This window comes from Jaculus jaculus, chromosome 6, assembly GCF_020740685.1.
Source record: "Jaculus jaculus isolate mJacJac1 chromosome 6, mJacJac1.mat.Y.cur, whole genome shotgun sequence".
Taxonomy (NCBI): Eukaryota; Metazoa; Chordata; class Mammalia; order Rodentia; family Dipodidae; genus Jaculus; species Jaculus jaculus.
In genome coordinates this window covers 34105720-34129523 of record NC_059107.1, presented here as the reverse complement: position 1 = coordinate 34129523, position 23804 = coordinate 34105720, and the positions used below count along the sequence as shown (strand labels likewise).

The 23804-nt window shown below is 43.1% G+C and overlaps 1 protein-coding gene across 2 annotated transcripts in view; it reads right to left on the bottom strand.

Moving 5' to 3' along the window:
• Positions 1 to 4802: 4802 nt before the first annotated feature.
• The window catches only part of Smad5 (SMAD family member 5), a 36295-nt gene continuing 17293 nt past the window's right edge, over positions 4803 to 23804 (bottom strand). For both annotated transcript variants that reach the window (XM_045151811.1, XM_004665083.3), the window contains 6 exons: positions 22651 to 23215; positions 17202 to 17453; positions 14585 to 14704; positions 12125 to 12346; positions 10781 to 11037; positions 4803 to 10280 (listed from right to left, as the gene is read on the bottom strand). In XM_045151811.1, the coding sequence (XP_045007746.1) occupies positions 10137 to 10280; positions 10781 to 11037; positions 12125 to 12346; positions 14585 to 14704; positions 17202 to 17453; positions 22651 to 23053 (1398 nt within the window). In that variant the 5' untranslated portion in view covers positions 23054 to 23215 and the 3' untranslated portion in view covers positions 4803 to 10136. The remainder of the gene's footprint in view (positions 10281 to 10780; positions 11038 to 12124; positions 12347 to 14584; positions 14705 to 17201; positions 17454 to 22650; positions 23216 to 23804) is intronic.

Sequence of the window (23804 nt, the reverse complement as noted above, 5' to 3'; positions counted from 1 at the left end):
CTGAAAACCTAATCAAAAGCATATGGCAGGGGAGATTATGAGCCTTAGGGGTATAAAGTCTGCTTTTGTCTGGTTAAATGCATATATTCTCACCAAACTGCTCAGTAATCACTACACTTAATGTTCATATTCATATATTAATGCTACTCTCACTTTTGGTTAGAGAAGCTTCTCTTTTCAGATGGTAGTGACCACTGGGATGACTCAAAAGGCAACATAGTGCTGAGAAGTTACAGAGGAGTGTCCAGCACTGAAACATTTCTAACACACCCTCCAAGGCTCAGAGTCCATTGTGGAAGAGGTGGTGGAAAGAATGTAAGAGTCATAGGAAGGGCACCACTCCTTACAATGCAACTGTCCAGACAGAAATTGGCCTCAATATCCATGAACTCACAGTGCCTAGCAAGACCCTCATTATTGGGGGAAAAAAAAAAAAGGCAATGACATCAAAATAGAGACTAATGGAGAGAGGGAGGGTATATGATGGAGTGGAGCTGTGAAGGGGAAATTGGGGGAGGGGAGGGAATTATCATGTTTTATTGTCAGTAAGTATAGAAGTATAGAAGTTGTCAATAATAAAACTATACATTAAAGGGGCTGGAGAGATGGCTTAGTGGTTAAGGTGCTTGCCTGCAAAGCCAAAGGACCTCGGTTCGATTCCCCAGTATTCACATAAGCCAGATGCACAAGGTGGCGCATGCATTTGGAGTTTGTTTACAGTGGCTGGAAGCCCTGGCACACCCATTCTCTCTCTCACTCTCTTGCACTCTGCCTCTTTCCCTCTTTCAAATAATAAATAAAAATTGTATAGATAGGTAGATAGATATAGATACATATAATACATTTTTTAAAAGCCAGATCTAAACATCATGAAAAACTTGCCTCTCAGCTAGGCATGGTGGTGCACGCCTTTAATCCCAGCACTTGGGTGGCAATGGTAGGATGATCACTGTGAGTTGGAGTCCACCCTGAGACTACATAGTGAATTCCAGGTCAGCCTGAGCTAGAGTGAGACCTTACCTCAGATAAACCAACCAACCAAACAAATAAATGAACAAACAACTTGCCTCTGTGCAGGAATTAGGTGTGTGCGCAGCACACACTACCTGATACCACCTGGCCAACATCCTCTCCTCACCCCTGTCCAATATACTTTAAGATATGAGAGTGCTAGACACCAGTAGCTCACCTTTAAACTTTCCTTAGAGGGCTGGGGAAATGGCTCAGAGGTTAAAGGTGCTTGTTTTCAAGGCCTGTTGACAAGGGTTAAATTCTCCAGTATTCTACCACATAAAGACAGAAGCATAAAAAACTGCATGCATTTGAAGTTTGTTTGTAGCAGCAAGAGGCCCTGCCATGCCCATACTTTCCTTCCCTGGAGTACAAATAAATAAATGAATATATTTTTAAAAATAAATTTTCCTGCTGGGTGTGGTGGTACCCACCTTTAATCCCAGACTCGGAGGCAGAGATAGGAGGACCACTGTGAGTTTGAGGCCACCCTGATACTACATAGTAAATTCCAGGTCAGCCTGGGCTAGTATGAGACCCTATCTCAAAAAATAAAAATAAAAAATAAATGAAATAAATAAATTTTCCTGGGGCTGGAGATGGCTTCGTTGTTAAGGCACTTGCCTGCAAAGCCTAATGACCCAAGTCCAATTCCCCAGTACCCACATAAAACCAGATGCACATGAGGACTCATATGTCTGGAGTTTGTTTGCAGTGACTAGAAGCCTTGGTGCGCCCATTCTCTATCTCACTATATCTGCCTTTCTCAGAAAATAAATAAAAATGCTTTAAAAATCAAATAAATTTTCCTTATAACCCCACTACCTTCATCTTAAAAATTCTTAAAACCACCAAAAGATTTGGATTGTAAGAACATGAAAACATTGTTAAACAGAATTATAAAAATCATTAAAAAATTATTAAAAATCAGTTATATTTAAACACATGGTTGAGGGCTTGAAAACTGCTTCCTTCTTCACACACATACTTTATTATACAGAATTTTAAATAAATGCTTCTTATGAACATAAGGTCTAACAGCCTTCTTAGAAATACTTATAAAATGCCAAGTGCAATAAAAACTGTTGTCCAGGGACTAGCCCCATTCCAACAGCTGGACCACAGCAACTTGAAAGTCAATTATCTTCAAGTCACAAGCACCCTGAAATCTTTGCCAGGAAAAGTGTATTTAAAAATAAAAACCAGGGGCTGGAGAGATGGCATAGTGGTTAAACGCCTGTGAAGCCTGAGGACCCCAGTTCGAGGCTCGATTTCCCAGGACCTACATTAGCCAGATGAACAAGGGGGCACATGCATCTGGAGTTCGTTTGCAGTGGCTGGAGGCCCTGGCGCGCCCATTCTCTCTCTCTCTCTGCCTCTTTGTCACTCTCAAATAAATAAATAAAAATAAACAAAAAAAATTTAAAAATAAAAACCAGAACTATGTTTCTGAAATAAGAGATATTGCTACAGAATTCCTTAAAGAAGACATAAGAACAAACTGGTTGGCAGAGTTAACTTTTATGGAAGTTTTATTTTTTTGTATTAAGTTTTGTATGAGTCTTTTAGGGTTGAAGTCTTTAGTTTGGGTTTTTCTCCCACCCGGGGTGCACACCTTCCTTCCTGACTGGGCCCAGGCGGTGTCCGTTGTCCATGTCACGCAGAGGGTGGAGAAGGCATGTAGCATAGTGAGGACAAAAAGCCAGTGTGTGACAACTTTAAAGGGGGAGGGGCCAAATTAACAAAGAAAAACCTAGCTAATTAATGCACAGTAGATACTCAAGGGTCACCTACCAAGATCAGTGTCAGAAATAATTATCTAAATCAAGGTAACAGAAATGTACAATATAAATTTAAAACTGAGTTGCTTTATGCTAGACACTGCTCTACATACTTTATGTTAATTTACCTATGAAGACTTTTTTTTTTTCGATGGGGAAACTAAGGCAAGGTGGTTCAGCATTCTACCTAAGGAAAGAGCCATGAGGCAGACCCTGCAGCCAGCTTTGCCTGTTCATCCTCCAACAAGCCAAGAAAGACCCTCTCCCCCAGACAGTGAGATCATGTACAGTTAGTGGTCAAACACAAAACCTCAGATGCCAGGCCCAAATCCTACAGAACCAAACACGAGAGTCCGATTCTGGTGGCAGCTGCTGGCCTCAGTTCTTCTGACTCCCCTTGTTATCTTCCCTTTCACTTCAAGAAACATGGCCTCTGGAGTGGCTGCTCCTGATGGAACGTTCAATAACATGAAAGCATGCAAGTCACCAATGCCAGACGGAGTGGAGAAGCAAAACAAAGACACGAGGGACATCATCCTGGAGGAGGACAAGGTGGTCCTTGTAGGTGACGGCCCCTGCACCATCTTTGTCAAGACACTTCCAGACAAGGACTGTGCATGCCCTCTTGTGACACAACCTATGAGACCAAGGAGGACCTGGTGTTCATCTTGGGGGCCTCCAGGTGTACATGTTAAGAGAAAAAATGATCAGTGCCAGCTCCAAGGACTCCCAAGTACCTGACAAGGGTGAAGCATGAATTATAAGCAAATTGCACCCAGGTCAAGGACAGCTGCATCTTGGTCATCTCCCTGGAGGACAAGGCTCTGTGAGCAGCCCTGCATAGAATATCTAGCAGGCCCGAGTCCTGCCAGACTGGAGGAAGATTCCAGCATGGGAAGAGAAATCCCTTCTCCTACACGGTCCAACAGGACCTCCCCACCCCCGATCAGCTAGATCTTCCACCTCCCTCCATCCCTGACATGGGTTCTGGCTTTCCCAAACTGCTGTTGATCTTCTGGTTTCCCATAGGCACCCAGTTTGTGAGCGTTGTATTTTTTTTAAAGGCCACTCCTACTCCCTACCTATCCTTCCCTGAGTCCACACTGCCAATTTCTAACCACAACAGCGACTCTTGCCTTGGCTGTGTAGTTTCGTGTATATACGGAATGTTACAGAAATGCCCCTTCTCTGTGCCAGCTGGCTCCCTTCCCTTTTCCCTGCCACTCATGGAAAACACACCTGTAATGGACCTTTATTTTTATTTATTTTTTTTTTTAAATTTTTTTTATTTATTTATTTGAGAGTGACAGACACAGAGAGAAAGACAGATAGAAGGAGAGAGAGAGAATGGGCGCGCCAGGGCTTCCAGCCTCTGCAAACGAACTCCAGACGCGTGCGCCCCGTTGTGCATCTGGCTCACGTGGGGCCTGGGGAACCGAGCCTCGAACCGGGGTCCTTAGGCTTCACAGGCAAGCGCTTAACCGCTAAGCCATCTCTCCAGCCCTGTAATGGACCTTTAAAACACACACACACACACACACACACACACACACACACACACACACACACACACAGAGAGAGAGAGAGAGAGAGAGAGAGAGAGAGAGAGACAGAGAGAGAAACGCAGAAAAACACATCAACTCCTATACAAATAGAATGGACCAAACTAAAGTTCATTGTGACAAGATCTCATGCTCCATGGGAAGACTTGTCATATGTACATTTCCTATCAGTAACACACAGTTAATTCAGCATAAAATGAAGATTTTATCCATCTTTTATAACTCTACCCAATGAAGCAGAACTCAGAACAATGACCAGGGTCAGGGATATGGTTCAGTTGGTAGAGTGACTATTTAACACACTCAACATCTTGGTATCAACCCTAAATGTGCCTCATAAACCTAGACAATACAGTTAGAAATTAAGGACATCCTTGATACATGAGGAGTTTGAGGACAGCCTCGGCTAAAGACCCTGTCTCAAAAAAAAAAAAAAAGACACATTAAACAGATTTTGAGGTTTATTAAAATAAAGTATTAGCAAACAATATGCAAAACAAGTTTCTTTAGTGTTATGGCTTTGATAAGCACAATACAGTAAAATCTAAACATTTTTATAAGTATCAAAAAGAGAACTGAAGCATGTGACTAGAATTCCATCTTCTACAACAGAAACGGAAGCAGAGTGCGTCTCAGTCAGAAGCAGACCTACGGTGCTGCCATCGCTTTGGTCATTGCGAGCAGTATGAAGTATCTAAGAGAATGTAGCCAGATACACACACAGGCTCACTTGCCATGATTCCACTCCAACCCCAAAGAAAGAAAGTTTCCAATTGCAATTTTAATCAACCAAGTTAAAAAGAGCATTACATGCCATGCCCAGCCATCATTCATAAGATTCCCTACATTTAAATTTTAAAAAAATTGCTTGTGTATATAGGGGGAGGCATGTGCATGCCATGGTAAGGTGTGAAGGTCACAGGACAACCCTGAGGTGTCTGCTTATCCTCAACCCTCTTCACAGCAGTCTCTTACTGCTGCGAACAAACACCAGTATAGCTGCATGGGCCACACTGCACACGCACTTGGCTTTATGTGGGCGCTGGGAGGATCGAACCTGGGTTGGTAGGCTTTGCAAACAAGTGCCTGTAACTGCTGAGCCATCTCCCAGTCCCAAGCTTCCCTACATTTAAACTGTTTCATGAGTAGGCTGAAGCAAATTCATTTCCAATGACATTAGAACTCTAAACTCTGATTCTAAAACACTCCTTTTCAAAGGACTTGAGATTCTTTGGCCTAAGTGGAGTTTTGCAGACTGCCACCAGCTCACATTAAGAAAGGCACTATCTATTAATGAAGGCACACAACATTATGTACTTGGTAAAAAGCAACCTCAAATAAATCCTTAAAGGATCATGGTTTGTGGAGTTTTACAAAACGTTCTAAGAACCAAGTTATTTGGATACAAACCTCTTACCATTTCTACAAGCAATCACAGGATTCCACTCCAGCATGAACCCTTTTCAATGAGTAACTCATCGTCTGCCTTACAGCAATTCTCATCAATAACTATCACATGCGTTTTCACTGAAAATCAACATGGGAATTCCTTTTCCTTGGCTTTTGTACACTGTCCAACTTTAGAGTGCCACTTCAGTTATGGTTCGGTTACATGTGGGGAGGAGTTTTGTGCAGTGCTGAGGACTGAACAGAGCTTTCTGTGTGCTAAGCAAGTACTCTACCACTGAGCGACAGCCCTAAAAAGTTAACAAATTTGCTTCATGAACAATCCAATGATACAAAAGCTTGACAAGTACCACTACTTCCTGTTCTCAGATTATACTAAAGACTGCAATCCAGTGACTTCCAAAGACCTGCCCTTGGTTCTGTTCATTAGGTTGAGTTTTCTGCTTATGTAGGACAAACTGCCTTGAATTTTCACTTTCCCTACATGCACCTTTTGTTTGTTGTTGTTGTTGTGGGTATTGTTTGTTTGAGGTAGGGTCTTTCTCTAGCCCAGGCTGAACTCAAACTCATAGCAATCCTCCTATCTCTACCTCCAGAGTGTTGGATTAAAGGCCTTTGCCACCACACCCACCACCTTTTTGATAAGAAAACCTTCCAATAACCTTTATCTTCTTTCCTTATCAAAGAATACTGCTGCTGGACTGGAGAGCCCCCTCCCCAAAGCTAGTTGATGAGACTGCCCGTAAAACAGAAAGCAGCTCCCTCCCTTGAACTACCACTAAACATTTTAGAAACTACTGACTTAAAAGCTGCTGGCTTCTCTAGCTGGTGGGCTCGAGAAATACATTTGCATTGAGAGCCCAGAGATTCAGAGAGGGTTTAACCAGGAAGACAGACAAAAGCTCTGAACTCTTCAAAAAATAGTATTCAGAAGTCACTGGGCACAATGGTGCCTACCTACCTGTAACCTCAGCCCCTCAGTAGAAAGAGGCAGAGGATTGTTGTAAGCCTGGCTACATCTTGAGTTTCATTCAGGTCAGCCAGGGCTACACAACAAAACCCCATCTCAAAACAAAACATAATATAACCAAGTCTGTCTTCCTCAGGAAGCAAAAAAGATATGAATATATTTTAGTGGCTAACAGTCAAGGTAATATTGAAGGCTGTGACTAGAAAATGAGGAATGGATGTAAACTGGCACAAAAGTACAGCACTTTGGTAGACACTACCAAGAATTTCTCTGCTGTCAACAGGATTGCCTTTGTGTACAACCTTTCTCCTCCACGAGGTTATTATTTGTAGGGGCAGGACCAGTTTCCCACAGGTACAAGCAACAGGGAAGGTCTGATAAGGTAAACCTCTTGACAATGAACTTCAGATTTGAATGCTTACTGGTCACTTACATCCCAAAAGAATGTCTTGCTCTCACGTGCCAGGAGGAAAAAAACCAGCATATCTTCTATTTGTCCTATTAGGTATAGCTTCTTTACTCATCCTGGTTTAAAGTCTGCAAGTCAGCTACATTAACCACCATACATACTTACACTGCAAATTCATATTTTTGTGCAAGTATTTTTGATTGGCTTCTCAAATTTTCTCTAAAAAACGTACTGATTCTGGTAGACAAATAGCATGCCTACTACATTACGCTTTATAAATTTAGCCGGGCAGCACCATCCAGGCCCTCATGTTTTGGAACATGGAGATGATGGTGTAGTGTGTGTCTTACATTTATGACTGAGATCAGTTTGGGTTCTGTTCTGCCTTTTGCATTTGACAAACTGGCTTCAACTTTGCTTGTAGCTTCTACTCTCTAGCAGGTATACATTAATATATTTTAATTCTTTTACTTTTTACTTATTTATCAGAGATAGAGAGAGAAGGAGAGAGAGTGAGAATGGGCACACCAGGGCATCCAGTCACTGCAAACAAACTCCAGGTGCATGTGCCCCCTTGTGCATCTGGCTTACGTGGGACCTGGAGAATCGAACCTAGGTCCTTAGGCTTCACAGGCATGTGCCTTAACCACTAAGCCATCTCTTCAGCCCCACATTAATATATTTTACATGCCATAAAATCTAGTGGAGTTTTCATAAATTTATAAAGCATACGTAAAACAAAAACTTAAAAGTATGCTTTTACTGAAACAATTTTAGAGGTTACTTACTGGCCAGAGCTTTACATTTCTGTTTCTTTTTGATCTTATTCAAAATTTTAATTGCCTATCCTCAGATCTGTGAATGGCCTTAAAGCTATAGGCAGCGAGACTGTAGTTTTCATTTAAAGTCCACAGGGCAGAAATGACAACCTTTAGGAAACAAACTAGGCTCGTCCTTCTCCATGAAACTCTCAGCAGTTAGCAGCTACTTACTGTCACTGAGAGAAAAATATTAAGAAAGTCAATCACATAAAAAGCTGCCAGCTCTCCCAGCTGCCATGTGATGGCCACACAGCGCAACATCAATAAGACAAGTCGATACGTTCTACAAGGTCAGCAAAGCTCCCTGAAGTGGGTGATTCAACTTGAGTGACTGCTTTTCTACAAATCTGTTCCGAGGATCATGTCATGAGGCTGCTGAACAAAAGAATGATAAGGACACTACATTCCACTACTAAGCAAGCCATCCTTTCATGCGTGATGCCGTCTGCAAGTCTGAGAACATATGCCGCCTGACAGGGCCACGAAGGTCCAGGTGACTGACTAACAAGCTCCTCTCCGTGCCCAGCAAAGAGCTGTGGTCTCACACAGAGGGCACCTCATCTAAGGAACTAAAACCACCCGGTGGCTGCACTTTGAATATAATGAAATAAATAATGACACCGAAAACAAATCACATAATCTTTTCCTTTTAAAAAAAATATGTTTTTCCTCATAAAAGCAGGAAGGGCAAAGCAGAGTCAAAAACCAAAATAACACTTTTTCAGCAGAGGAATAAAGCAGCTCTGAATATTCTCAGAAGGCTCCAGCAAGTAAACCCAGTCACTTTTTAAAGCAATTTCTTCAGTCTCAGGCCACAGCTCCGCATCTATCTGCTCCCTCGAAGAAGTGGCTAAGAGTCCTCTACTTAAGCCAAAGGCACCAATGATTAAATGGGTATCTTAGAGCTTTCACATCTTTGCTTTAGAAGGCTGTGTTTGGGGAAAATAGAAAAAGAGCACAGATGCTAAGAAAGGACACAGTCTGCATTCTTTGATATGTAAATGCCTTAAAATCAGTTATCCCAGCACCCACTGCTGCCGCGATGGCTATCACACCAGTAGCCTCTTCCCGAGGCACAAGCCAAAGCGCACGGGGCCTGGCACGAGGAGCACGCTACGCTGAAAGACCCGTGGCAACTACACAGCCTCTCGCAGCGACAGCACCACAAAGCCGTAGGGAGTTAAAAAGGCACCTCAGTTAGAGCTACAGAATAAAAACCTTATAACCTAGGTTGAAAACTAAAAACTAGAAAAAGTGTAACTTCCTACAACTGTATGCTATAAATTGCAGTACGGTTAATACAAAGGAGTACCAAGGAAGTAAAGAGAAGACCTAAGACAAAGTCACTTGAGTGTTTTACCAAATGTTACACTAGGAACTGTTACCCATGAAAGTGCAAAATAAAAGAGTCAAAAGTTAGAGTCTCTGAAATAATTGGCCCAGAGCAGCAACGTAGCTGAAGAAGGCCATGCATGCACCGTCACGAGCTACAAAGTAGGACTGATGACAGACTTTGAGTAAATGACATACTAGAGATTACTTGCAATTTTTTAAAAAAGTAAATGTTTTACAAAACATACCTAGCATGAGGTCACATTACACTGACAGACACTTAACTACACTAAAAGTAACTGCTTTGACATCATCTGGAAACTGTCACTCTGCTACTGAGCACCGCTCAAGAGAGCACCGCTCAGGCTTCTGCGCAGACACGGTGCCATGCTTCTCTTAAGTCCCTACCATAGGCTTCTACAGAACAATGAATGAATTTACAAAGTTGGTGGAGCAAAGCCATTGTTGGAAACAGCTTTTAGAAATTCAGGAGAAGGATAAGAAACTCACTTTTCACTATACATATCTTCTCACACTGTAATTTCTCATAATGTGATGTACTCCTTTTTAAAAATTTTGGGATAATAAGCAAAAGCATGTTCCAGTTTCAGATGAACAGGGCATAATATGCCATACCTCTTAGAACACTTCTGAAAGTTAACCACATGAACACAAATACAAACAAATGTAGATACATCAAAAAATACAAATGTGTTGGTCACAATTATGTAGAAAAAATAAGCCATGATATCTGTTTTTCCATGTCAGCTCACAGTATCTGTACTGGAAATTTCTCTAAACTTAAAACAAGTCCACTAAAACATAGTTAAGAGCATTTCTGCACTATGAGACAGAAGAGATGGGGTTCAGAGGAGAGCCCATCTGAGTGAGGACTTTATCCAGCCACTGCAGAGGCCCGTGCAGGTGGATCTCGATCCAACATGGAGTACTGGTCACGTCCTGCCGGTGGTACTCTGCGCCCCAGCCCTAGGAGAAATCACAATTCTCTTGAATCACTGTAGCAGAATCAATCAAATTACTGATGCCAAGGGACTTAAAATACAATTTTAATATTAGATGCTTTCCAATAATTTAGTATTTTAACTTAAATTCTTTGTACACTCAATCCCTGTTCTATATTAAAACCAAGCCGGGTGTGGTAGTGCACACCCTTCATCCCAGCACTTGGGAGGCAAAGGTAGGAGGAGACCACTGTGAGTTCGAGGCCAGCCTGAGACTACGTGGTGAATCCCAGGTCAGCCTGGGCTACAGTGAGACCCTACCTGGGGGAGGGGGGGGCAAGCTGTACTTCATCATATGTACATTACAAAATGAAACAGACCTATCATATGGTTAAAATAATTAAATTCAAAACTGTCACTTAAGACATATATAAATCAGATCAACGGTAACGGTCGTCTCTGTGTAACAATACGCATACTTATTGATGGTGACTACAGTCACGCTCCAAACCAGGGCCCACTCACCTTGACAAAGCTCATGCGAATGGTGCACATCTTGGTGAGCTCATACACTGCCTCAAACCCATGGTTGACGGACTGGGCCAGCAGCTGTGCGAACTCCTGGTTGTTGAAGATCTTGAGGCTGCAGCTGCTGGGGATCTTACACACCGTGGTCGGGTGGAAGCCATGGTGGAAGTTGCAGTTCCTACTCTGAACGAATATGCTGCTGTCACTCAGACACTCGGCGTACACCTCCCCACCAACGTAGTACAGGTGGACACCTTCAAAAGACAGGAGAACCAGCTCAGCAAAGGGCAGTAATGAAGCCAAAGGGGCTGTGTGGCACAACCACCGACGAGCCCAGAAACCCACAGGCTTCCGACAGGAGCTACCACTAGGTGGCCTTCTGCGGCCAGAAATCAAAAGGTTCCTGTCGGCCCAAACTCTCCTCAACCAACCACAAAAGGCCTCCACTGGAAGCTTACTGGGTTGTCTGCCCTTGGTTGTTGTTTTTTCCTGCTCTGACATTCATTTATCTCTACAAGAGAAAGAAATGGCTTTAAAATACACTCACTGTGAGGACTTTCAAAGAGATGCTTGTTGCTATCTATCATAGCACTTTTTTTTTTTTTAGCAGTTTTTCCTTTTTGCTAACAGAGGACCACAGCATTTAAAAATCAATCCACACACACCTTTACACCAGCACTTGGGAGGCAGAGGTAGGAGGATCACCGTGGTTTCAAGGACACCTTGAGACTACACAGTGAATTCCAGGTCAGCCTGAGCTAGAATGAAACCCTACCTCAAAAACAAAACAAAACAAAACAAAAATCAGCCCAAGGAAAACCCAAAGGTACAAAAGTAATTTCAGGTCATAGCTCTTAAGTGGTAGAATTATTTTACTTTAAGGTTTGTTTAGGGCTAGAGAGATGGCTTAGCAGTTAAGGCACTTAAAATCATCGACTTAGGCATGTCAAAGAAACAAAAGGCAGCAGAGGGGAATAGGCGGGAAGTGGTACGTTCTACCCGTGCCTGTCTCTCTGGCTGGGAGACTGGCATTGCACTGCACTGTGAGAAGCACCTGTCTGATGCAGCGGCCACTTTGTAGGGCGGCTTGTGAACAAAACCTCGTTACTGAACTCAGAAGACAGGAGGGGTGGTGGTGACCTCAGATCTTCCGTGCTGGAATGAAAAACTAAGCAGACTAGAGAGATGGCTGATCATGTCTTTATTCGATACATTTGTTAAAATCTGCAACTTGAGGTAGAGGCTATGCTTAAAGACTGCGTACCCTTCACAATGCACGGTAAAGAGTTAGTACAATAAATGACTTAAAACCAACTGCACGGACAGAAATGACAAGATTACCTTTCCCAATGTGCCGCCTGGTGTTTTCAATTGTTGAGTTACGGTTAACATTTGACAACAAGCCCAAGCAGAATCTGCTTTTGTTATTGGAAGGGTCTGTGAACCCGTCAACCAGCACACTAGTGGATGATGCATGGAAAGCCTCCCCAACGCGATTGTTCAGTTCATAGTAGACAATTGAACACCAGTGTTTGGGCTCTTCATAGGCAACAGGCTGAACATCTGTGAACAAACCAAACAGAAAGACAATTTAGTCGAGTGTGGTGGTGCACACCTTTAATCCCAACACTCTGGAGGCAGAGGTAGGAGGGTCACGGTGACTTCAAGACCATCCTGAGACTCCATAATGAATTCCAGGTCAGCCTGAGCTAGAGTGAGACCCTACCTTGAAAAACAAACAAACAAAAAGAAGTTTAAAAAGTGATTATCTGAAACTCCAGGTTCCTATGTGTTCATCCCTTCAGCTAACCAGTAGTACAGGAAAAGGAAACAGACAATTCCCTTAAATTCCACTGCTGCTCTGTGCTCCTTACTATATCTAAGGCAGCTAAGCCTGTACAGGCTGATGTAACAAAACATCACAGACTGAGCAACTCAAGTTTTTAAAATGTTTTTTCACAGTCGTAGAGGCTGAGCTATCCAACATGAAGACTGTCAGTAGACAGGCTGTGTAGCAGACACTCACTTCCTGGTTTACCATTTACAGACAGTTGAACTCTTGCCGTGTGCTCACCTGTCCTTTCCTTGGGGCACCCTCATAATGACTCAGAGACCTATTTGCTTCTATTAAAAGCAAGTAATTCCACCATGAGTTCTCTACTCTCATGAACTCATTCAAGCTTAATAACCTCTCAATGGCCTCTCTTATTTGTCTATCTAAAAACATGTACAGTGAGATACCACTTCATATCCACCAGGATAAACATTTTGAAAAAAAAAAAGAAGGAAAGAAGGGAGGGAGGAAGGGAGGGAGGGAAAAAGAAAATTAAGAGCACAGATGTGCTGGTGTGGAGGCAGAGAATCACCGGGGTTGTGAGCAGTGATGAACAGGGTGCAGACCCAGGTAACAGCAAGATGTATGACAGCCAAAAAAGTAGAATAACTCAAGTACTCCTCAACAGACACGTGGGGGACAAATGTGTCCACAGCATTACAGAATCTTGATCAGCCTTCAGAAGAAGTCCCAGTTCATGCTGTAACATGGACAGGTCTTGAGAACAAACACCAACTGAAGGGAGTAAAGTTCTAGTAACCAAACGGGAGAGCAGTAGCTATGAAGACGAGGAAGAGAACTGAGGCTAAACCAGCCCTCACTGTTACAGCAAGGCCAATGTTAATAAAATGCTGAGTCACTGGAGAAATGACCCCAGAACAGGATTTCTTCAAGTAAATAACTTGTCATTTACCAGCCCTGGGTTTAATCATTAGCACCACATAAGGGGGCAGGGGAGGAGGGATTCATTTCTAGAATAAAGAACTGTTAGAACTCAAAACAATAAAAAAAAAAAAAACTATGCAGTCTATTGGTCAAAGGACTTAGAAACACTGCTCCAGAGAAGTTTGTAAAGATGTTCAACATCATTTCTCCATAGATTTACAAGTTAAAATCACAATGGGAAAAGTGAGGGGGTAGAAGAGGATTGTGATCAGTGTATATATGTGCATTTGCAGATGTTTATCAATAAAGTTAAAAAGCATGCCCCAGTGAGCACTAGAGAGTGATAATGGAAAAGACAGTAACAGTGTTGGGCAGCTATGGAGGAAGTGCCCCCCCCCCCCCGTGCTGGTATAAGTATGTGCAGCCAGCCACTTTGGAGAAGCTGGGCAGTTTTGCTTAAATAGTGAAATTTATCATATGTCCAGCAATTCTACCTATAGGGATCTACCCAAAAGACATAAAAACCAGGTCCATCCAAAGACTCGTACATAAATATTCATGACAGTAGTCTTCACACCAAACAAAATTTAGAAACAATTCAAATGTCTATGGACCAGGGACCAGATCAGACACTGGTCAATACAAAGTGGAACAAACAGCTGATACCACATGAGGACCGCAACAGCCCTGCTTTACGCAAGCAGAGCAAGACACAAAAGACCATACATGACACAGCTCTGTTTATACAAGACAGCCAGAAAAGATCAGAACAGTGGGCATTGTTGGTCCTGGGATGGACAGGAGTGGGAATCTGTCTGGAAAGTCATGACAATGTTCTTAAACTGTATTTGGGCCCGAAACTTCAAAATTTTGCAAAAACTAGTGAATTATACACTCGGGTGACTTTCACATATAAATTATACTTTATTAAAGATTTGAAAGTGGCCAAGACTAGGTGTGCAGCACAGTGAGCGAGAACACTTCCTAGAGCAGGGGACCTTGGGTTTGACCTGCAACACCACAAAAAAGTTAAGTACAACTGACCAAGAAGTTAAAATAAATACAGTGAAGACTTTTCTTACCTCGGCTGGATATGCTGGGCATAATCTGAGGAATCATATTATTGCTGGTGTCCATGGGCTGGGAATTATCCTGACCCATCTGGTCCTCAGGTGGCATATAGGCGGGCGGAGGTGTATCAGCTAAGAGGAAGGCAAGGAGACAAGTTCATGTCCTAGAAGAACAAACTCTTCCTGCTCAAAGTTAGTGCTCTACAAGACAAGGCGCTGAAAATAAGTGATGGCTGAGTGCTCAGACCTAAATGGGGCATCTATATACGACCCCCCACCAAAGGCTCAGGGAATATCAAGAAAAGGAGGGCAAGAAAGAATGTAAGAGCCAGAGGATGAGGAGGGGAGCCGTGGAATGCTGTCTTCTGAACACGGAATGCCCACTGCACTCATGAATTCTCTGGGCTGTTGTCACCTGCCCAAGGTTGGGCCACTGACACTCCATCATGGATGGAGGAGAGGGGCTCAGGAAGCTCCACCCCTCCCTGAAAAGCTACTAGAGTTACTGGTTGCTGAGAGAGGGGAGCCACTTCTGCCATGGGGCAGCCGCTGGCAAGTCACCCATGCTCTGGAAAATAACGCCCATGCATGCTCATGCAGCAGCCTCATACTCACTGACTAAAATCAAGACATCAACATTGAAGGGGGACTACTAGAGAAAAGGGGTTCAGTGGGAGTAGCAAGGAGAAAAGAGAGGGTAATGGAAGATCAATATGACCAAAAACATTATACACATGTATGAAATTGTCAAACAAGTACATTAGTTTTTAAAAATTACCAGCAGAAGGCCCGACATGGTGGTGCATGCCTTTAATCCCAGCATTCGGGAGGCAAAGGAAGGAGGATCACCATGACTTGGAGGCCAGCCTGAGACTACATAGTGAATTCCAGGTTAGCCTGGGCTAGAGTAAAACCCTATCTCAAAAAATAAATAAAATAAATAAAAAATAAATTACCAGCAGAGTTCACTGCTGAACGCCTTACACACATCAATGTAGGACCTCTCCAGGGAAGAAAAGACCACATATAACACAAGCCCACGTGTACTCATCACAGATCACTGGTAATCCATGCTACTAGGATCAGTAGAAAAACATACAAAAATAGAACTCAACATCACTGATTTTGCCTCTATGTGAAAAGTCCTCCAGGGTCAGAGAAACTCAGCTTGTACAAAACCACAGATCACCCGGTTTGCATGCATACATCCTACAGACACACTTCTGAATTATCAAGACCATCACACTGTATACTGTCATTTAAAACTGGAAGATAGGGCTGGAAAGATGGCTTAGCAGTTAAGCGCTTGCCTGTAAAGCCTAAGGACCCCGGTTCAAGGCTTGATTCCCCAGGACCCATGTTAGCCAAATACACAAGGGGGCACATACATCTGGAGTTCGTCTGCAGTGGCTGGAAGCCCTGGCGCGCCCATATTCTCTCTCTCTCTCTGCTTATTTCTCTGTTGCTCTCAAATAAACAAACAACAAAAAAAAAATTTTTAACCTGGAAAACTACACCCCTTCAAACTTTGCCATTACCAACAGTCTATTTCTTTTGAAACACCCAAAATCAGCTGTCATAAATGTCTCATTAAGTATCTAGGTAATTAGCTTAGGGAAACTAAATGTCAATCATGAACTTTTTTGAGCTCCAACACTCAAGAGTTACCAAGTTTTGCAAAAACTCTTGCTGATCTTTTTAGTCTCAGTAACTTTAAACGGTCTTTCACTCAAGGTTTCTATAGGACACGTTCTGAGACAGAACCAGAACCAGCACTGCTTTCAAGTCAAAGGCTGAAATGTTGTAAGAAAACTCCTAAAATCTCATTTGTCCTGGTGCTAACTTAATCTCCGTTGGAGAATCTGCTTCTCTTTTTCAGATAGACTCAGATCCTAAGGAGAGAGCCACTCCATCATACCTCAAAAGGCCCCCAGCTGAAACTAAGAAAAATTGGCGAAACAAGCAAGGGTGCTGTTTTCCTGGTGAACCGGATACCAGCACAAGGGGGAAGGAGATCAACACAGAGAAAAATCAACGCCTACCAAATCAGAGAGCCAGAGCCCCAGAGGCCCCCAACACCTCATCACTGAAGCAGACCAAAAATGAACCCAATACGGCTCAGGGAAATTTTGCGGAAGAGGGGGCGGAAAGAATGTCAGAGCCACATGTCGGGTCATGATATGCAAAGACATTTATCTTACCCATAACTGTAGGCTAACTCCAGAATGCACAACCCATATACCTCAACAAGGAGAGGGCAGCGGGATGGGGTGAGTCACGGATGAGCCTAATAATGGTACCAAACTGACTGTATTTGCTGAATACAAAACTAATTAATAAAAAAAAAAGCAAAAAAAAAAAAGAAAAGAAAAGCCAAAAACAAAACAAAACAAAAAACTCCTAATAGCAAACTTTATAGTCAGTACTTAGTTCCATGACTTGTCGATTTTAAACATAATACTACTTGACAAAATAAAAGTCAATTCTTTTGGAAATCAAACAATTACCAAAAGAAGAAACCCTCAGAAGCAGCTATAACTGGCTCTTGTGAACAATGGACTCAGAAGGCAACAGTTGTAACAATCACTGATTCATAGATTTTTTTTTTTTTCTATCACTAATGCCTTACCTGGCAGTTGAAATGGGCTTCCTGGTCCAGAACTGGCTGGTGAGCTGGGGTATGTGCTGCTGGCGGGGGAAGGTGGGTAGGGGCTATTAGGAGACAAGGGGAAAGGAGTGCTATTGGGCTGGTGGAAAGAGTCTGGAAACGTGGCGTTCTGTGGCATGTGAGGCTCATTATGACTGAGGTTCCTGAACTGGACCAGGAGGCTGTGCTGTGGATTGAACTCGTTGTGGCGAGGCACCAGCACTGGAGGTAAGACTGGAAGAGAAACATGGGTCATTGTAAAACAATGTACAGTAGCCACTAGGGGCCAGCAGAAAGGGCTCAGGGAAGATTATAAGCCTAGCAAAACAGTTTACCTTTAAGAAGGGCTATTTTGTAGAAACCTGGACCTGATAACTAAACCAAACATGCTTTAAGTATATACAGAAGTCTAGAAGATAAAATCCCCCCCCCCAAAAAAAGATAGCACTCCTGTTTTGGAGCTCATGACATATTAGAAAAAATCCTAATACAAAGAAGTCAACAGAGTTTAAGAAATGAGCAGACACAACTCGCAGGGGACTAAACAAGTGCTATGGCATGACATGCAGCCCTGGACATACCCTCACTGGACCTGAAGAACCAAGATTTCACATGAAGATGCTGGGCCAAGGTGGGAGCAAGAAAGTCAGTCAGGCTTTCTAGGCACTGAACTAGACAGTGAAAAGTTCAGGTCAGCTATGTGGATGCCCTGAAATCTTTGCATTTGCAGGTCTCATATTGGATTTTCTTTAGTAAAAGATCTCCCTATTACAATAGTAATACTCCTCAATCAAATCTTTTATGCAAAATAAGAGTGAAATGAAAAGTTACGCAAAAATGTCTAAACATAAACAAATGTGTTTTTATTACAATAAACTTTATCCAGTTCAGTTTCTATAAAGACACAAGTATGACACACTCAAATACCTGATTACTTTTAAGGAAACCAAATCTCTTTAATATATCCATTTATTTCTATAGTTTTCCACTATTTGCTAGTGGCATTTCATTTCAGAAAAAAAAAATTCTCAATTTGACTGTGTACCATTCAACAGTAATAAAACCATATTACTTTTCACTGAAAAGGTACTACTTCCTCTCTCTGAAGCAGGAGCACAGTCACCCAGGAGACCTTGCACTCAGTATTGTACAGTTTCTCCACACTTAACTGCACAAGTGTTGTAGATACACCTATCTACGGCAACTGCTTTATTCTACCTTGTTACTATGCAAAGAAGGGAAAGACAGACTGTAGTATAAATGCACTGAGAAAGGCAAAAGATAAATGAGAACAGAGACTGCAGCTAGTTCCCAGCAAATGCAACTTCCTCACCACTTCCAGTGTTTACTTTGTCCCCGCTGAGTCCTGTACAAGCATCACTTGCACTGGGTTCTTAAAACATTATTGATAGATAACACTCTTCCAGAAAATCAGGCAGCTTTCCCTTTCTTCATCTTTTTTCATTTTGTAAACATGATCTTAATGTATCCTGACTGAACCGGGACTCACAATGGAACCCAGGTTGTCCTCAAACTCACAGCAATCCTCCTGCCTGAGCCTAAGCCTGGGACTGTCGACGTGAGACAGCACAGCTGGGTGGGACAGCTTTATCCACTTCCATTCCCTCTTCTACAAGTTCCATTAAAACACTGCATGAGATCAATATCCAGTGTTTATTACACAGATGCAGATATAAAAATACCTACATGTGCATATAGAAAAGCCACTGTGGAGCCAAGTACACTGTGACTTTGTCTTTTGAACAGTTCTTTTGGTAAGTGCCTTCATTTGCTTGTTTCTTCATTTGCTTAACATTAGTACATACATCTTACATTCTAATGGATCTGTCAAGTGCATTATCACTACTACTTCTCATAAGCCAACTCATCAAATAACTAAAAGAGCTCAGAGTTTCTCAATCTTTCATTCTTCTGCATTCTCTTATCAGCTGCTATTCAAGACTCCCTTCACGTTTCTGTGGGTGGGTCCCTTTCACTGGTCTCATCCTACATCGGCTCCCTAAGAAAGGGCAGAGGAGAAAACAAAGGGTGATTAGGGTGATGGGAGGGGAGTATGATCATGCTATATTGACTATATGCATGGAAGTTATCAATAAAAGTTTTTTAAAATTAATAATTAAAAAAAAAGAAAGGGCAGAGGAGAGGTTATATGTGAAAGTATCTTTTTCCCATTACCCTGCAAGAAGGAACCCAGAGACGTTTTCATTGTGAATTCAGAAGGCAAGGCTTCATTTTCTTCTAGGATCCAGAACTGCACTGAGAAACCCAGCCATCCAAATTTCCAGACAGTTACATTGTATTTTTTCTGGATGCTTTCAGAATATTTTTATCCCTCATAAACTCAAATTCCAGTTTGTGGGTCTTTATCAGTTCTTGTCCTGATTACTCAGTCACTGGCAATTTCAGTGATCTGTTCTAAGAATTGTTTGAGTAGTGTTTCTTGGAAAAATTTCTCTGTCATTTTCCCATATGCTGTTTCCAGAATGTATTACTCTAGTAGAAGTGGCATTTAATTTGAAATTGACTAAAAGCCATATGGTTTTAATTTAAACACTTTTCATCCATTAACTCAATCTCTCTAACAAGTCTCCAGTACACAGTATTATTCTAGTCAGTCACAGGAAGGTCAGGGGAGTGGCCTGAGGTCACACTGGTAGCAGATAGTCCATAGATGCTGGACTTTCTAGCCTGCAAAATCTATTCTTTACATGAGTCTGTGGCATTCTGGCATAGCAGTAGCATATGGATTAAGGTCAGTGTATGTAAGTCACTCAGTACAAATAATACTGAACACCACCTACTAAGAGCTAGGAAACAGTATGATTCCAGACACTAAGGAATGCGGTAGTGAGTGAAACTGAGGAAGACTCTTCTCTCATCAGCCAAGGAGCAAAATAAACACCTAAAGCAGAGCCAACAAAGATAAAGATGTCTGGTCAAGGACCTAATGGAGTGAGAAGTGTGCCATGGCAAGACCCTGGGGAGCAAGCACTCATCCCAGGGCTGCAAGACGTGAAGCATGGATGCAGCCCAAGGAGCAGAGGCCCGAGAAGAGATGACCTTTCCTAGGTCTCAACCTATTTTTGCCAGAGCGAGAGTTCCTGCAAATGTAACAGAAAACCTTCAAGTGTTTTTAGTAGAGTCTTACATGTGATACAAGTTCTTTAAAAATCACTCTAGCTGCTATGTAACACAAAAGGCACTGGGGAATGGGAGAGCGGTGGGGCAGAGACTAAGCAGCAGTGCACTAAGACAGTGAGGTGAGAGGGGATACAGGACCGAGACATTCTGCAGCTACAGCCAGCACTGGTGGCTCAGAGCTCCAATACAGAACTTAAGAATAAAAGATGACCCCCAGGCTTATGCTAATGGCAATTACAAAAATATTGGTGCCATGTATTCCAGTCACGAAAATAGACGAAAATCTGATTTGGTGGGAGGAGGGAAGAGGGACAAAAGTTCTACTTTGGCCAGGTGTGGTGGTGCACGCCTTTAATCCCAGCACTTGGGAGGCAGAGGTAGGTGGATCACCTTGAGTTTGAGGCCACCCTGAGGCTACATAGTGAATTCCAGATCAGCCTGGGCTAGAGCAAGACCCTACCTCGAAAAACAAAACAAAACAAAACAAAAGTTCTGCTCAGACATGTCATATCTGATACTTGACAGTCACTCAAGCAGAGACATCAAGTAGTACCTGGATATATACTCTAAGCTCAAGAGAGAGGTTGGATGTGGAGTGCAAACCATGTTATCAGCTTCTAGATGATCTTCAATACAACAATGCTCACCAGAAAGAACAAGAGAACATGGGCAGACAGAAGAGGCGCACAGACTCAGTCCTGTGAAATAGAGTAAGGCAGCAGGATGGAGCAAGAACAGTGGGCAAGGGCTAGACATGCTCAGCGGGCAGGTGTTTGCCTCATATGCACAAGGTCCTGTGCTTGCTCCCCAGTCACATAAGCTGGCTGTCGTGCACAGTGCCTGCCTGTAAGGCAAGCACTCATGAAGCACAGGCAGGACAATCAGAAATTCAACATCATCCTCAGCTACAGTAGTAGTAATACAGCTACAGTAAGTTTGAGTCTAGCCTGGGCTACATGAGATCCTGTCTAAAAAGGGATCAGACATGCCAGACTCCAAGAAGACAAGATTCGCCCCAAGAAGCAGCATCCAAGATTGGAGATCACTGGGACAAGAGTTCCTGGTCCAGTCTTGAGGCAGACTAAACCCCTTTTGAAAGAGGAAGAGTCTCTGTGCCTGCCTGGAGGGCAGACTGGCTGTTCCTGTCTGAGACCCACTATTCTGACTTGTAAGAAGGCACTGGCTAGTGACTGTGACACACTGGTGGTTTCTAAGAAGACACTGGCTAGTGACTGTGTCATGGTAGTTGATTTCTAGGTAGGCACACTAACAATTATGGCACATTAGATGATAGGGAAGAAAGACCAACTGGAAAGATAATAAAAAGGATGGGAAAGAAAAGATGTACAGATAGCAAAAGTGAAGAAAACTCTTACAGATCCAGAAAAAGGCAACAGTGCAATGACTGTGAAGTGGGGTGTGTGAGGGAGGCTGAGACAGAATTCTTGTTCAACTTTCACTTGAAGATAAGCAGTGTGGTGACATGCTTGTGTGCTGTCGGGACTCGTCTGGTAGAGGGAAATGTAACGGGAAGAGATCCTCAGCAGACAAAAGGAAAGGGCCCGGTGCAAACAGATGCAGCTGGCAAAGCATTAGCACAGGAAAGCAGAGTGTGTCACAGGTGCTTACAGTGGGAATGAATTCAAACATGTCACTTGAGTTTCACATTTAGGAAGGCTAAATCTAAAATCCAGTATAGTATTTCTTCCAATCTGAAACCTTTGAAAGTAAGAAACACAGGGTTGGAGAGATGACTTAGTGGCTAAAGCCTCAGGTTTGATTCCCCGGAACCCACATAACTTCTGTGCATGCATCTGGAGCTTGCAAAGAATGGGTGAGGGCTGAGCGTGCCCATTCTCCCCCTGCCCTGACTCCTCCCCACATACTTCTTTCTCTCTCTCTCAAATAAATAAATTTAAATTTAAATTAATTTTTTTAAAAAGAAGAAAACCAAGGCTGGGGAGATGGCTTAGTGCTTGCCTGCAAAACCTAAGGACCCAGGTTCAATTTCCCAGTGTCCACATAAGCTAGATGCACAAGGTGGCACATGCATGTGGAGTTCATTTGTAATGGCTAGAGGCCCTGGGGTGCCTATTCTCTTTTTCTCCCTCTCTAAGGAAAAGAAAAAAAAAAGAAGAAGAAGAAGAAAAGGGGGGAGGGAGAAGAGAAAAAGAAACACAGGTAAGGTAACCTTCAGTAAATAAACTCAGTATGAACATTTCAGGCACAGACTGGTTGTTTTGCAAGTTCTTAGTCAAGCAATACATACCTGGGCTCTCCACTCTCTTATAGTGATATGGGTTGATGCAAACTTCCTTTTGCTTAGATCCAAAGGGAAATTCACAAATATCCAATGGTTTCAACTCATGGTGGCTCTGCAAATCAGGCCAGCGCCAGACACGGCAGTATATGACGTGGGGCAGGCCCTTCCTGTGAGAAACCTGGAGGCGTCCATCTAGAGACCTGGGAATGGTGACACACCTGCTCGGCTGCCCCGGGCTGCTCAAGGCTTTCTCCAGCTCCTCCATCGCACCTTTCTTCTTCTTCAGCTTTTTCACCAGAGCATCAACTGCCTTTTCTGCCCATTTTTCCTCCTCGTCCCCTTGTTTCCAGCCCAACAATCGCTTCACTGCTGGACTAGTAAAGGAAAACAAGCTGGCCATTGACGTCATTTGCCACGGCTCCACAGAGGCTGTCCCGCAACCAGAGGCAGCGGCTGCTGAAGGCGCTAATGGGCTGCAGAGTCACGCCCAGGTCCTAAGCCCAGGCTCCACTTGAGGAGGGGGAGCGTTTACCACCACACGGGCCATATGCTTCTCTCGCTGGTGCAGACCCTGAAAGAGAAAAGGCCTCAGTTACATCGATTCAACTTCAGTACACTAAAACCCATGGGACTGAAGAGCATTCCAAAGCCAAAGAAAAAGATAAACCAAGAAAAAGGCATTTTTCTAAGAGCTCCATGACTGCTCATGGCCCTCTTCAGAGCATGAGTGAATACTTCACCAGCAGAGGAAAAGGGCATGGTCTTCCGAAAGCCAGTGCTGAAGGCCCCTCCTTCTCTGCAGTGGGTCACAGTCACAGGTAGCATCACTGTTCACCTGATCCTACTTCTTCCCTAGCATAGTCATGCTCTACAATGGTTCACAGACTTACAATGGTGGGTCCCTGCAGCTTGCTGGCCAGCCAATGTGGCTTACCTGGCCAAGTTCCAGGCCAGTGAGAGACTGTCTCAAAAACAAGTGAATGTTATCTTAGGAACAACACTCAAGGCTGCACTTTGGCTTTACATGGGCACATGAAGACTTGTGCACTCATGCACACACACAAATTAAAAGAAAACAAATGAAGTTCTTGGCAATGACAAGAGATATGATGTTCTACTGCTAAGAGTAGGTAAAATCCTCTGTCAGACTTTCCAGAGTG